At 35.7% G+C, this 12,645-nt stretch overlaps 1 protein-coding gene across 1 annotated transcript in view; it reads left to right on the top strand.

Annotated features, from left to right (window-relative positions):
* Positions 1-9,928: 9,928 nt before the first annotated feature.
* Positions 9,929-12,645, top strand: part of LOC120768856 (transcription activator MSS11-like) — a 3,270-nt gene continuing 553 nt past the window's right edge. The window contains exons 1-2 of the mRNA XM_040095612.1: positions 9,929-10,194; positions 10,726-11,124. Coding sequence (XP_039951546.1) covers positions 10,171-10,194; positions 10,726-11,124 — 423 coding nt within the window. The 5' untranslated portion in view covers positions 9,929-10,170. The remainder of the gene's footprint in view (positions 10,195-10,725; positions 11,125-12,645) is intronic.

Genomic DNA, 12,645 nt, shown 5'->3' with positions numbered 1-12,645 from the left:
GCTTACAAATTTATATTAAATGGCACTAACTAAATATAAATACACATAATACATACATATACATATGTGTTTATATATGTATGTACATATGATTTATATAAGTATGTATGTGTCCGTATGTATTTACAACAACTATTTATTAAGCGCTTACATTGTTGTTCTATAACTTTAGTTGGGCTATCAGTTAAGAATCGTATTTAAACGCGCGTCTATAATAAAGCTAATTTAGCGGCAACAAAGCCGCAGGCATATTTATATGAACACACACATATACTATAATTATTTTCATTTCGCTTTCAACAATTAACTAGCTGACAATAAATAATTTACGAATATTTACAAGAACGACAGTTAATTGAAAAGTTAACATTCATATTGACGGACTTGTTAATTTAGGGGTTGTCAAAACGAGATAGCAATAAAACAAACACAGTGGATTATAATAAACAGTTTGAATGCTAATTTTGCAGCTGTAAAATATATATGTACATATAGTTAACGGCAACTACTGACACTTTAATGAGCAACCATATAATATCCAGATAATAGCACAATCGTTAACTTGTAGGAGTGGAGATCTCGCCATGTAAATTATTTAAATCGCTTGTCAGCCGTTCGATTTATGCGCTGTGACAGTTATAACAATGGAGGCGAGCGTATTTTTATAGCGCCGGATGGATTTTTTCCATTTAAAATATTTTTGTGAAAAATATGTTTATTACTGAAATACAATATTATTAGCAATATCTGGAAGCGAATGTCACAAAGTGGATCGTGAAGTTTTGGATTTATTGTTGTTACACTAAAAAACAAAACAAAAACGTGAACTGGCTGCTCCCGCGGCAGGGATACCCTTACAAATAAAAACTTTTTCATATAAAAATTACCTTTGAATGGGCATCTTGTATCGAAGCTGTATCCTATAGTGGTTTGATATCTGTGGTTCCGATAAACGAGCATCTTAATGAAGAGAAGAGAAAGTGCAAGTTTTAAAACCGATATCTCACGAAACGGGGAACTAGTCGCTTATATACAGAAAGTCGGAAATAGCCAGTTCGACTCAGCTTCTCACAATAATCATTTACAAGTATGTATATACACCTAAAGTGACATTTGAATTTAAACTGCGAGCGTCGAAGGATTTGGAGAATTAGTTTTTCTTTTTTAGGTTGGTAGTACTGTCAGTCACATTTATGTCAAATTTCATGTCAAAATATTCATTAGTGTTTGAGATACGTGTCGTTTTGTGAGCTGCTAAAAGTGAGTTTTTCGTTTTTTGCGATGTCGAAATTTGTTGAGCAAAGAATTTGCATTAAATTTTGTTTACGGAATAAATTTTCTGCTGCGGATACGTTGAGGATGGTACAGAAAGCCTTTGGTGATGAGGCTATGTCTAAAAAAAATGTTTACAAGTGGTATGTGAGTTCCAAGCCGGCCCTGAACGTGTCGAAGACGAAGAGCGTCCAGGGCGACCATCAACCTCAACCGACGAAGCTCACGTTCAACAAATCAAAGATTTGGTGTTGAAAAACCGTCGATTAACAATTAGAGACCTTGCTGATGAAGTTGGCATATCGAAAGGCTCAGCCAATATCATTTTGAAGGATGTTTTGGGCCTCAAGCGCGTCAAATCTCGACTGGTACCGAAAACATTGAATTTTTTGGAAAAAAGGCGTCGCGATGAAGTGTGTGAAACGATGCTTTCCAGCTACCAGGGGGTCATGAAACACATCACAACTGGCGATGACTTGTATCTATGCTTACGACCTCGAAACAACCGATCAATTGAGCGAATATCGTGCCAAAAGAGTGCCGAGACCAAAAAAATCGCGCCAAAATCGCTCAAAAATCAAGGTCATGTTGACTGTTTTCTTCGATTATCGTAGTGTTGTGCATTATGAATTCCTTCCAACCGGTCAAACAGTCAATAAGGAATATTATTTGAACGTTAGGCGTCGTTTGCGTAACGCTATCCGCCTAAAAAGGCCGGAATTGTGGAAAGACAACTCTTGGTTTTTACACCACGATAACGCACCATCCCATACTGCCCTCGTAATTCGTGATCATTTCGCCAAAAACTCAACCCATATCGTTCCGCAACCACCGTATTCACCTGATCTGGCGCAGTGCGACTTCTGGTTGTTCACCAAGCTCAAAAGACCGCTCCGGGAACACCGTTTTTATACGATAGAGGAGCTTCAAGTGGAAAGTGACTACAACCAGTGTTTCGAAGATTGGAAAATCCGTTGGCATAAGTGCATTGCATCGGGAGGGGATTACTTTGAAGGGGATGAAATTGATTTGGAAGAATAAATAAAGAATTTTCAAAATAAATACAATGTCACCTTATTTTTTTAATAGGTATAAGCCGACTTCACATATAACTAGATTTTCATTAGGGACGCTACAAAAGTAGTACAGCGGGCAAACGACGCCATATTTTTTACCGCTCTTTTGACATTTCTCTTAAATAAGGTTTGCCATTTCATCATGGAAGAGTATACCATCCAACAACGCGACGACATTATTAAAATCTACTAAACCAATTCGAGTCAGTGGCCCTCAACTTTAACTGCGCCACATGTCCAATTTATGATCATCATAATCGTTCTGTCAGATCAAAACTGAGCGTCTAGGAAAAATTTGAACTAAAATTTGTACAGTAGAAGATATTCCCGAGCCAGTGAGATAAAGAAGTACGTAGTGTCGAGAATATTGCTGCCGCTAGCGCATCAACTGAAGAAGACTGAAATCAGTCCTCACTCGACGTTTTCAAGCGTTGGGCATCACAGTGACGTCGTTGTGGTGAATTTTACAAAATCTTGGCCTACATCTTTACAAGAAGAAATTGACGCAAGAACTGAAGTCGCTTGAACACCAGAATAGTCGTATGTTCGCAAATTGGGCCGAGCAACAACTTGAAAATCATGCGGATTTTCAACGAAAATCATCTTCAGCGATGAGGCTCATTTTGGCTTCGTCAATAAGCTAAATATGCGTTATTGGTCAGGCAGCAATCCACAAGTACTCCATGAGTCACTATTGCATACCGAAAAAATTACAGTTTGGTGCGGTTAAAGGGCATGCGGCGTCAGTGGGCCGTACTTCTTCCGTGATGATCAAGACCGGCACGTTACTGTGAATGGGAAGCGCTACCGCTCAAAGATAACCGAATATCTTTTTGACGCGAGTTGTATGATATGGTTTTGGACAGTATATGGTTCCAACAGGACGGTGCCACAAGCCACATAGCTCATGTTACAATCGATTTATTGAAAACTAAGTTTGATGAATGTGTTATCTCATGAAATGGTCCAGTCAATTTGCCACCTCGGTTGTGCGATTTGATGCCGTTAGACTATTTGCTGTGGGGCTACGTCAAGTTTATGGTCAATGCCGATAACCCAGCGACGATTGATGAACTTCGTGAAATTGCAGCAGTATCGGCCCATTTATGCTTATGCTTGCCAAACCGTTAAAAAGTGGGTTCAGCGTCTGGACTTCGTGCAAGCGTTCTCGATGTGTGGTCATGCAAAGGAAACTGAGTTCAAACATAATGGCTTGTACTTGACAGGAATAAAAATTTCATTGATATCCCAAACCGTTATACGTTTCACTCTAGAGGGAAACCCGGAGACCCTATAAAGTGTATATATTACTGATTATCATGACGAGCAAAGTCATTTTAGTCATGTCCGACTGCTTTGTACTCAAACGGACTAGTCCTTCGGATTTTTATACCCTGAACAGGGTATATTAAGTTTGTCACGAAGTTTGTAACACCCAGAAGGAAGCGTCGGATACCCCATAAAGTATATATTAATGATCAGTATATTGAGCTGAGTCGATTTAGCCATGTCCGTCCGTCTGTCCGTTTGTCTGTATATCTACGAACTAGTCCCTCATTTTTTAAGATATCGTTTTGAAATTTTGCAAACGTTTTTTCTCTTCAAGAAGCTGCTCATTTGTCGGAACTGCCGATATCGGACTACTATAACATATAGCTGCCATACAAACTGAACGATCGGAATCAAGTTCTTGTATGGAAAACTTTCACATTTGACAATGTATCTTCACAGAAGTTGGCAAGTTATTTTCTAAGTTATTAATGTAATATGCGAAGAAACTGTTCAGATTGGCTCACTATAGCATATAGCTGCCATACAAACCCAACGATCGGAATCGAGGGCTTGTATGGAAAACTTTCGCATTTGACGTGGTATCTTCACGAAATTTGGCTAGGATTACCGCTTAAGGTAACAATATAATCTCCGAAAAAAATGTTCAGATCGGATTACTATAGCATATAGCTTCCATACAAACTGAACACATAGTTACTAAAAGAAATGCACCTGGGAAGGGTGTATTAGCTTCGGTGCAGCCGAAGTTAACGTTTTTTATTGTTGAAACTTCGTTTGGAAATTTTGCATAAGTCCTTTTCTCCCGAAGTAGCTTTTTCCTTGTCGGAACTGGCGATACCGGAACATTAGAGCTATTCCATACGAGCTGATCGATTAAATCAAGATGAAACTCTTCATAAAAGAGTTTTTTTATTTACATATGTAGTTGCTATATACTTGTGCAGGGTATATAGATTCGTTGTAGCCGAGATCGTACGATTTTTTTGTCTTGATATTTTTACTATTTTGTATTGTTGAAACAAAATTTTATCTTGTCTTACTGCCATTATTAATTTCTTAGCCGGTTTATAACTTTTGTATTTCCTTTCTACTATCTTTCATTATTGTCAATTTGCATAAAATTAAAATGCAAGTGACGTCACATTTGTTATCAAATGAAGCTATCTGCAGCAGTTTACGTTATTAATTGTTTATCGTTTTCATTGCAAAAATCTTTAAAAGCCGTTAAATACAGTTGCATGTGGTAAAAAGCAGATTAAGCGCCGCTTAATCAAAAGTCTCAATACTTTTTGCATATTCCTGAAGTTAAAAACGTACTCGTAAAAATGTGACCCAATATAAACTAAATATTTTGTTTGGAAGCAAAGTTTTTTTCGCTTGCATGCGGATGTTTTAACAAAATCAATAAAGAAATAGACTAAAAAATATTAATATTATATTTTGCCGGAAACAGAAACATGTGACCAGAGATTTTTGTGTCACTTGAATGTTGAGTACTATGTACTCAATAATCGCTACCGAAAATAATACTCTTATGCTTATATAAAGTGCTTAAATTTCGCTACAGCCGTTCCTAATCCTATCTCTTACCTAACTGGTATGCAATGCATTATCATATACGTATAGAAGTAGAGTGTCTTCAACTATATCAGGATGAATGATAAAGTTTTGTGAAAGAAAAATATACAATAAATATTTTCGTGAAAAATTTATACTCACTCGATGCCGACTCCCATATATTATATGTACTATATAACGACTTAGAACCTCAGCCCAAGCATATGCCCTATAGCACATGTTTCTCAGACTTGATATTATTAAATTTGAAACTCAAAAGATTCTTGGCCAAAAGTGGATTCATATTAATTTGAGAACATGTTCGAGCTGCTTAATATTCTAACATTTTTTGAATTCTCTGGAATAACTTAATATGAGTAAGTTGAGCTCAGCAAAGTGTACTAACTTTTCTTAAAAAGAGTTTAGTCTGTATATGAACTTATTTAGTTATCATCAAATGATTGTGAAAGCTGTCAAAGGATTTTTAAATCATAGAAATCAACATAGTTAGACCCTGACTTCAATACTTGCGTCGTACTTGCTCAACAGGACTTTTTTGAATCCAGCGCCCCATGGTGGCGCCATGTATATGTCGACTGGTGCGTTAGAATCTGTTATCTTTATCAATTATCCAGTGAGAATTTCACGACATTTCATTGGCAAGTGAAGTTATTGCGTTTAAAGTGTCAGTTTGTTTGTTTTATCGGTTCGAAAATGTGCTTCGAACAAAAAGCCAAAATTTAATTTTGTTTTAAAATTAGTAAAACTTTTACCAATTGATGAAACAAGTCTATGGCAATGATTGAGTGGTTCCAGCGTTTTTAAAGTGGTCGTGTGAACATAAATGATGATTAACACTTGGGCCAATCAAATCCGTGATCATCGGAAATTCCATCGAAACTGTGCGTGAATTCATCAAAAATCAGCCGAAATCATCATTGAAATTGATGGAAATGGAATTGAACATGTCCAAAACATCGATTTATCGCATTTTGACCGTACAATTGGGCTTTCTAAAGGTGTATGCACGGTTTGTTCCGCACAAATTGACTGACGACTAAAAATTGCTCAGACGCCAACATTCGAAGGACATCACGTGACCAATTATGTGACCAAAAATCTCCCCGTATTCACCTGATATGGCACCGTGCGACTTCTTCCTTTTCGGAAAAATGCATTTGCACATAAGGACGTAGAGACCATTCAAAAGGCTTGCACCGGCATATTGGCGGCCATACCGGCCAACGAGTTCAAACAACCGTTCGACATGCTTTCGGTCCGTGCAAAAAGCTGTATTGAAGCAGAAGGAGCCCAATTTTAATAAAATAAATTGATTTTGCCGAAAAAAAACCATTTGTTCTTATTTTTTTGTAAAGTCCTGTTTACTTTGGAACGCACCTTGTACAAGAAAATTTGTTCGGAGTTTATAACGTTGCTTTAGATAATAATCTATGCCACATTTCGGAAAAATATCTTGTCAAATAAACAACTTTTCAAAACAAGAACTTGACTTTTGATCGATCAGTTTGTAAGGCAGTGTTCCGGTATCTGCAGTTCCAATAAATGAGCAGCTTCTAGGAGAGAAAAAGACGTGTGAGAATTTCAGCTTGATGTTTTCGAATTTTATGAGGTTAACTGCATGAGAAATATATTTTATTTTAATTTTAACCTAAATCCCACGTTGAAACTCACAGAAAAAGGATATAAAATTCGGTTTAAAAGCTATCACCGAAATATCTCCATCTTAACAGAACACCTTTTAGATTTCAAAATTCTGATAGAAAACTTGGAATTGGCTTAGTGATCTGTAAGACCTTGAATATATCATGAAATAGTTACTCATATATTAATTTTCCCAAGCATTGCTTAGAATAAAAAAGCAGTTTTCATCGTAATCTTGTTCCCCAAATTGAAATTGCCGCTCCATGGAACCCGTCCCAAAAGGTGCTTATGAAATGTCTCCCGAGAACTGAACAAATCATTGGCATAAATATATTACATTTAGTGGGAACTACTTTGAAGGCGACATACTGATGAATAATTAAGTAAACAATGTACAGTACGAAGAGGTTAAAATTTGAAGAAAAAAACGATCACTACTTTCTCCAGCCTATTGGCGATCGGTGTCCCTAGACATATTTATACAAACCAGTTAACAGTTTGCCACTCGTCGTCTTCTTGTTGGTCTAGGAAAACGTCTCGAAAAAACCTGTTTAAACTCATAACTTCCTCATTTGTTCCTAATCTATTGGCTTATTGTGATTTTGAGATTATATAAAAAATACTTGAAAACATTTGTAGACATGCATGTACTTCTAAGTACTTTTAACAAGAAAAATTAAAATCGTAAAATAATGTTAATCACACTTATTAGTGTTTAAAGGCCGACAAAGAATAAAAAATACGTAGGCTGAATTTAATATGCGTTGGATAAAATAATGGGAAGCAATGCTAATGAGATGACGTTAGCATTGAATGCACGTGACATTGTTTATTTGTATAATAACAAAAGAAGGAGAAAAGAGAAAACAATAAAAGGGAAGAAATAATATAGAAGAGAAAGAAGAATACGAAATAAAGCAATAACATTTTAAGCAGATAAATAAAAAAGAAAATAGAAAAAAGAAGGAAACAACAATAACATTTTAATATGAAACTAAAATAAAGAAGAAGAACAAAGAAAAACGAAGATTACAGAGAATCATGCTCGATTTTTATCGTAAGCGACAAAAATGGACAAAAGACAAAATAATATTAAAAGAACAATAACTAACAAAAAGGTGGAATGCAAACAAACAGCACAAAAGAAAAAGATTGAAAACTTGAACAAAATTTGTATAAAAATTAGCAAAGCAAGAGACACAAAACACGGCAATTAAGTTAAATTAAGTTACAAACGTCATAAAAAGGGAACAAAGAGAGCGTAGTCAAGTCAGACAATTGGCGAGCGACAGTTGCGGGTTAACATTTGCGAACGCAAGATCGATAAATCGAATGCGCAAATATATTTAGAAGCGTTGGAGGTGTTAATTGCTGTGGTAATGACCACAGAACTCGGTAATCAGTAATCAAAAATCAGCGTTGATCAGCTGAGCGACAAACAACTGTTACACGTTAGAGCTAAATTAGGCAAATTAAAGCTAATTGTGTTAGCACTTGCTGATAAAAGGGAGGTTTCTCTAGGGTTTGTCTATTTCGTTATTTGCTTTTGTTCGCTATTTTTGTAATTCCATGTTCTTTGTTATTGTACAATTTATTTTTGTTATACCTTGAATAGGATATATTAATTATGAAAAGAATCCATTAAAGTATATACATATGTAAATGAGTAAATAATCAGCAGGACGAGCTGAGTGAGATTTAACCAGAGCAATTCGTATGTATGTATGTATATTCACGAAATAGTCCCTCAATTTTTGAGATAACGCAATGAAATTTTGCATACGTTTTTTCTCAAGTAGTTGTTTACCTGTCGGAATTGCCGATATGGCACCACTGAAGTTAAGCTGCCATACAAACTTATCGTTCAAACTCAAGTCTTGTATGGAAAACTTTATTTGTCGAGGTATCTTCACGGAATTCGACATGAACTATTTTTAAGAAAATTATGCAATATTGGAAGAAATTTTTCAGATCGGATCTTATATCTTATAACCGCCATGCAAACCAGCTTACTTCAAAACCAAGTCCTTGTATGGAAAACTTTTATTTGTCGAGTTATCTTCACAAAAGTTGGCATGTATTCTCTTTAAGGCAATGGTGTAATCTTCGAAGAAATTGTTCAGATAGATACACTTTTAGCTTATAGCTGTCGTACCAAATAATTGATCGGAATCAAGCGCTTGTATGGAAAACTTTTTTTTCATTGATGAGTTATCTTCAAGAAATTCGAGATGGATTATTTTTAAGGTAATGATGCAACCTTGCAAGAAATTTTCTGATCGGATCACTATATCATATAGCAGCCATGCAAACTCACCTTTCAAAATTAAGTTCTTGTATGAAAAGTCATTTTTTTATTCGTCGAGTTATCCTCACAAAATTTGGCATGTATTATACTCAAAAGTATCTCTATAATCTCCAAGAATATTGCACATATCGGAGCACTATAACATATAGTTGCCATACAAACTGATCGCTCAATATCAAGATAAAGACCTTTTTATACCCTTTCATGCTAAAATATATATATGTGTAGGGTATTATAGCTTCGCTACAAACCAAGTTAACAGTTTTCTTGTTTTTGTCGCTTTTTTCGCTCTATTTGGTACTTTTATTTTCGTTTTTTTGTCTCCTATTTCTGTCTTTATGGCACTTTTATTTTCATTTTCATTTTTGTAATTTTATTTTCGTTTTTCTTGTCGCTTTTTACACCTTTTTTGGCTTTGTTCTAAGCTTCTTTACTTATTTTCTCTCCTTTTTTTTGTTCTTTTCTTTCTCTTTCTCTTCATCCTTCCTCTTACTTTTTTTATTTTTGTTTCAAATTTTGTTTTTGTATTTTTCTTTGTACTTTCCTCTGTTTTTCTCTTCGTTCTTCTTCTTACTCGTTCACTTTTGTAATTTTTAGTTTTTGTTTTCTATTCTTCTTGCTTTTGTTTTCGAATGATCTGCTTTTAACCAATTCATTTCGCTATCAAATGAAATTGCTAATATCTTGAATACTTCACATTAGTAATTTCCGGCGTCGCAGCGCAGCTAACGTACGAAGTTTTTACATACAAATACAACTAGTTAACGTGGGGATGCTATGTGTATATTTATGCCAACACCAACATTGTATTATTATTGACGATGTCATTTCGCTATTAAACGGTGAACGAAACGGATCATAAAATCAATCAACGCTCGACGATCAAAGACGCGACTACAACGATTGCAACACAGACGGCAACGAATAACGAGTAGCGAGCAACGGCAAACCAAATTGATATTGAAACATACAAAAACGAAAGCTCGTATTTAGTGTTTCGCGATGCGTTCGAATATCTATCACGTTGTAAGTGAATATAGATAGTGGGTGTTGGTTGCCTAAAATCCTAACTATTGCAAACGCCTATTCGGAAAGTGTCGTTAATTGTATAATTATGAGATCATAAAGCTCATAAAATGCATAGAAAAATTAAATTAGCTATTAAAATGTAAAGTGTGTGCGTGAATATGGGGATTAAATAGAAATATATACAAATTTATGAAATATACATACATATATAAAATTATGTGTGGGCCTTTAAGGCATAACTTCCATAGAAAAATGTATAAAAACTAAAAAACAAAAATTATATAAAATTACAAAAATCTAAAAAAATCTAAAAAAAATTATAAAAATTATAAAAAACGTATAAAGAATTTATAAAAAATTTATAATTTTTTTGAGTTATAAAAAAAATGTTTAAAAAAATTTAAATTTATATTTACTAAAATATATACACATACTCGTATAGTAAAAAAAAATTAAGAAAAAAATTTCAAAAAAATATTAAGTAAAAGTGCCTTAAACTCACATTGTGCTCATTTCGGTTGCTTACAGAATCCAAAAAATATGAATGAACGCGCCGAAACGGTGCCAGATGTCCTTGTTAATGGCCAGGCGAATGGCAGTATTATGTCCCATTCAGCCGATGGGAATGCGGGCATTCTCACAAACAACCATAGCAATAGCAACATCAATAATCACAATGGCAGCAGCAGCACCATAACAAATGGTTTGAATCACAATAATTCGAGCATATCATTGCCCGTGCCGCTGGTGTCCAATGCAGCGGTCAATAATATTGGTAATAGCGCCGCCTATAAGAATACCATTGTTATCGATAATCAGCCGAAGCGTAAAGTTAGCATTGTATCGGATCCGGCAAGTGAAGCGCGCAGCATTGGCGCCTACGACAATCCAGCCTATGAACAAAATCCACATCGCAAAATATCACAGGTGAGTTGTCAGAGTGAATTTGGAAAGTCTAAGATTTTAAATTATTTTAAAGTTTCGTTAGTAGAAACAATTTTTGAAAATGTTAGAAAAATTAGTTGGAAAAATGTTTTCGAAATTCAAATATATAATGAAACAAGTAAGGAAGTTCAAGTTAGGTGGTACACAAAACTTTGGTACTCTCGCAATTATCATAAATAAAAGTCGGCGGCATATTTTCAGGTATTAAGAAATGTTGCGAAAGGAACAGGCCAACAGACATTAATCGACGAAATTATGGATTTATCAAAGTCATATTAGATATCTAACTTAAGCTATAGGTCATACGAACACTTCGTCCGATACAAAAAGCCCCCGAAAAACATTTTTTTTTATTTCTTTTCCCGTTTTAATTCCGTTTATTCAATATAGTTCCCTTCAAGGGTGATGCACTGATTATGGCGACCCTCCCACTTTTGTTTTTTAGTAAAATTTGTACTTTGCTTCAAAACAGGTCTCAGTTTCGGCGATGACCTATTCATTCGTCGAAAATTTCTTCCCAGTGAGTATACATTTGAGATCTGAGGGCAGGAAATAGTCGCTGAGGGACAGATCTGGAGAATGCGTTGGACGCGGTAGCAAAGACTCTGTTTAATTGCGTTTGAACACCTTCAGACACTGCTCCGAAGCATCAACTTTCCGTTTTTTGGTCAAAAGTGAACTCGTGCGGCACCCACTTTTAACAGAGCTACATCATATCCAAAGATTCGTGAACGACATGATGTATTCTATTCATCTTTATATAGACTACTACTCCCACAGTTTGTGAAATATCGATCGATTTTACATATGTATCTCCTTTTGTTCCTAAGAAGCTGCTCTGATCCCTCTCCAGTCGTGAGTGAATAGAGAAGGATTGCAGTATCGCAGCATCTCCTCATTTTCCTCGGGAGTGAAGAGTTCAGCTGGGAGTCAGACACCAGCTGGAGGGCGTAGTGATAGATCTACTATAGCTACCGCCTTTAGCCTAGCTTCCTTTCAACTTTCCCCCACTCTTGAGACAGTTTTCTTATAAGGGGATTCCAGCCGTACGTGAGAACATTTTATCAGCTTGTGGAGGTCGTGGATATTCCTTAAGAGGTGCACCGGGATTTCGCCTGACAACAGATATACTATATAGCTAGGTTAGGTTAATCTGGTATGCGATTAAGCCACAGATGTACCAGTTTGGTCCTTTGAAATACCAGATGAAGCTACGTCCAAAGAAATAGTCACCCCTTTAGGATGCCTACGCTTAATGCGTATTATAACGAACTCTGCGACCTCGCTATCGATACCTTCTCCAGAGTATCATGTATCATATATTTGATTTTTTCATGCTTCTGTCGAGGTCGTCGTATAGACAATGCATGTGTTTTCAACGTTGATCACGTTTCCAGATGTTGCCGAAACATCATTGTTGACAATCGCGGCCATCATTACATTGCCCTCGATGCCTTTTGTGGCCTGAAAGCTGTGAAGTTGTTACTTCTGGCAACACTTTCC

This window comes from Bactrocera tryoni, chromosome 2 (assembly GCF_016617805.1).
Source record: "Bactrocera tryoni isolate S06 chromosome 2, CSIRO_BtryS06_freeze2, whole genome shotgun sequence".
NCBI classification, from domain to species: domain Eukaryota; kingdom Metazoa; phylum Arthropoda; class Insecta; order Diptera; family Tephritidae; genus Bactrocera; species Bactrocera tryoni.
Note: the sequence above shows the minus strand (reverse complement) of the source record. Positions and strands in the feature narration are given on the sequence as shown.